At 58.0% G+C, this 3,550-nt stretch overlaps 1 protein-coding gene across 1 annotated transcript in view; it reads right to left on the reverse strand.

Moving 5' to 3' along the window:
* Positions 1-2,221: 2,221 nt before the first annotated feature.
* MSRB1 (methionine sulfoxide reductase B1) overlaps positions 2,222-3,550 on the reverse strand; it is an 11,028-nt gene continuing 9,699 nt past the window's right edge. The window contains exons 3-5 of the mRNA XM_019512581.1: positions 3,360-3,548; positions 3,140-3,254; positions 2,222-2,280 (exon numbers count right to left, since the gene is read on the reverse strand). Of these exons, the coding sequence (XP_019368126.1) occupies positions 2,249-2,280; positions 3,140-3,254; positions 3,360-3,548 (336 nt within the window). The 3' untranslated portion in view covers positions 2,222-2,248. The remainder of the gene's footprint in view (positions 2,281-3,139; positions 3,255-3,359; positions 3,549-3,550) is intronic.

Below are 3,550 nucleotides of genomic sequence, written 5' to 3' on the forward strand. Positions count from 1 at the left end.
ACCTATATCCACGCCCGAGCCCTAGGACCGAACGTGGTTGCTGCAATGGATGGGCAGCAGGTCCTGACACTGCCTGCACTCTTAGTTCTGTTCTTGTCTTTTAATGCACTTCCTCCTAAGGAAACTGGGCACACGTGCATGCGTGTCCGTACACGCACGCACACCCATGCACACACTGTCCTTCCTGGCAAGCCAACACCTCTCCTACGTGCCCACCCAGAGCTCAGCAGCAGACAAAATGCTTCTGAACCCGGCGCAGGATGCTCCTGAGGTGCGCAACTCGGCCGTTACAGTTCCAGCTTCTCACCTTGCAAACGGCTCTTCACTGGCAGGTCTTTGGATACGGCCCTGCCGTCCGACCGAGACTCACCAGCTCAGCTCCCTTTGTCTTCATAAACCCGCAGCCAGCCCCAAGCATAAAAATGACCCTGGGATAAATCAGCTTGAACGTTAAAGAAAGGGAACGTAAAGCTTTGGCCCAGAAAAGGAAGGATGACCAGAGACTCTGAGAACCGGCCAGTGACTTGGCTATTGCTGCTTAACATTGGAAGTGCCCCAGCGTGCTAGTGAGGGGAGCCTGTCTGAAGTCCTAGACACACAACCAGCCTTCGATAGACTTGTCCTCTAAAACATATTTGAAGCTGGAGCTTGTGCTAGGCGCTGCACGAAGTCAGAGGAAAACAGGGCCCAGCAAGCTCACAACACGTCAGGATTCAGACACATGGCTCTGAAGCATCCAGCGCATTTTTGGGGCCAGATGAGAAATATGTTTTCTACCTCCTGATTTATAAAGTTAGTATGCCAGGACCACGAAAACAGGACAATAAAACTGGAGCTCACAACACGTGCCCTGCACCCTGTGGGCTCCCAGCAGGACGGTTCTCAAAAACAAGCTGCTTCTCCATCAGAGGAAATCAAGTTTATTATCAGGTCAACATGTATAGAGGCAAGTGCAAAAGCAGCAGCAAACACCAGGTGCTTGCAGGGGCAGGGCCCCCCCCGCCAGTGCCATGGTGTGAAGAGCTGGTCAAGTGCCCCTGAGTACAGATGAACTGCAACACCGCTGGCCCCGTGGCAGGTTCCTTCCTTGCACCGCTCTCGCAGGGCCTTGTGGCTGCGTCCCCAGATAGAAAGGGCACCGGTGGCTAAAGGCAGGGCTCCTGTCAGGCCTGATCTCATATACCGGCCTGAACCTGCACGCCTGAAGCCAAGGGGGGTTTTGCCTGCAGGACTGGGGCACCAATGCACCACGCCTGCTGGACTCTGGACTCACAGAGAACAGAGCAGCTGCAGCCTCTCCAAGGAGGCAATGCAGGAGACTTGGACAAGAGAGCTGGACCCCCTTGTGCGTTTAGAGTGGCCGTGTTGTGGAGAGACCAAGAAGGCCTGAGGTGAGACCCTGGCCCTGGGGAAAGGCAGCAGGACCCAGGCACTGCACTCTGGGGAATCAGTGTTGCAGACCTTTGGTATCAAGAGGTAACGTGAACACGGGGTTCAAAGCCTGGGTGATGCGTGCTGTAGCCAAGCCGGCCAAAGCCAGCGGAAATCGGCTGTCACGCTTGCTAATGCTGATGGGGCGAGGCAAGAATAAACCCAGTGCAAGACAGGCCCCAGTCAGACCAAGAACCCGAATCAGGCTGTGAAATCATTTCTATTCTGTGCAAATCCGAGGACAAGCCTAGGCCGTTGTCTGGCCGGATCATATAACCATCCTCGCCCCAGCCCTCCTGGGGGAGTTTACATGGGGTGATTCATACCACGATCCCAGGCCAGAAAACAGCACAGGTGAGCAGGGCCAGGCTCTCCCCTCGGGGAAACCCAGCGTGGCCCTTGCCTGCCCCAGGGCACTGGCTGGATTTCCCAAGGGGGGAACCGTTCGGAGCCCGGCGCCTGCTTCCTCTCCACTGCGGAGGTAAGGGTGAAACCTTGGCTCCAGGGAAGCCAACAGCAAAACTCCCGTTGAGGTCAGCGGGACCAGTTTCAGCCACACTTCCTACTTATAGCAGAGAGGCCAAGGCATTCAGCAGTGGGCACCTGGGGCTGGGGAGGTGACAGCACTGGAAGCAGGACCAGACTGATAACAGTGCCAGTGGCAGCTTCCCTGTGTCCAGCCTGGGTCGTGGCTTTGGTGCTCTCCCAACCCATGAGCCAGTGCCCAGCCTCCAGAGACTGGTATGGGTCTGCGCTGGGAAGTATGGTGCCGGAGAAGCCTGCAGGTCCTCCCTCTACGTGAAGTGCGGCAGCTCGCTTACTTCCCTGTCAGCCCCTGGTCTGCTTTGGCTGCAAAACGGAGAGAAACTCAGCGTCAGCCCGTTCAGAGCGGCTTTCACTAGCCTCGTGCACCCACAGCTCCTATTTCACAAGCGCCACGGGGTTGGGGCCAGAAGCTGGACTGGGATCACATGCTCTGGGCTTGTCCCCGGACCCGTCGACCGAGGAAAACCCCACGGTGTGAGGAAGCCGTCAGCTTCTCAGCTTCCTCATCTGCAAGGCAGAGGGGGAGGGGAGGCAGTATTCATGTCTCTCCTACAGCTTCTGCGACACTTAATTATCACAGGCGGCGACCCGTTAGACGGCGGCAGGGAGCTAAAATGAATGAGCAAGTTCATGGCCCCCCTCTTCACCCAAACACCCAGCCATTCAGCTCCTCCATCACTGAGGGACAGCAAAGCCTCCGAGAGGCGGCTCCATCCCTTCCCAGGAGACCTGCCTCCGCTCCTTGGAAACTCAAAGGGGCTTTGCTCATAAACCTTCGAGCCTGGAAGGCAGGTCTGGGATCCCTGAAGCCAGTCAGGGTCCTTGTCAGGTGAGCTGAATGGGTCAAAATGAAACCCACTCCCTGCACCCCGCTCCGGGATCCTTTATGGCCACCGTGGTCGTTTCTGGTGTGGGACTCAGAGCAGCCACAATCCTGGACTGTGGCTGACCCTCTCTGAGGACAAAGAAGAGAGGGAAGTTCGGAAAAAGAGCACCACAGCCAAGGCAGGACTGGATGAAGCACTGCTCGCAGGGGTCTGGGCTGGGATTATGCACCCCAAAACCAGAAGACGGACCAGTCCCTTGCTCATCCCACAACAGCCCCTGGAGCCACGAGCTGAACTGGGCAGCCAGGGAGCCAGGCACAGGGGGAAGCCCTCACCTTTGGGGACGAACTTCAGCGAGCTGCTGAATATTCAGAAGCGGGATTGCCCCTTCTTCGGCCCGTCGTTGAGGAACTCGTGGCCCAGGCCATTGCCGCACTTGCCGCACGACACCTGGAAGAGAGGACAGCGGTGAGCACAGGGACGTGCCTGTCCGGCCACCCTTCCCAGCCACGGTCTGGGCCGCAAAGGGAACGCCCGGCGAGGCTTCATGCCCACCTTCAGGGCGCCCGGGCGCTCCTCGTACTTGGACACACTGTCGGCGTGGACCGTCTGGGTGAACGCCGGCCACGGCGACGAGTGCTCGTACTTGGCCTGGCTGGAGAAGAGCTCGTAGCCACACTTGGAGCACACGTAGACGCCTGGGAAGGGGGGAGCAGGCAGGTTAACTGGGCTTCCACGGCACCTCT

Source organism: Gavialis gangeticus, unplaced genomic scaffold (genome assembly GCF_001723915.1).
Source record: "Gavialis gangeticus isolate Ggan-Ray unplaced genomic scaffold, GavGan_comp1, whole genome shotgun sequence".
In the NCBI taxonomy this organism is placed as follows: Eukaryota; Metazoa; Chordata; order Crocodylia; family Gavialidae; genus Gavialis; species Gavialis gangeticus.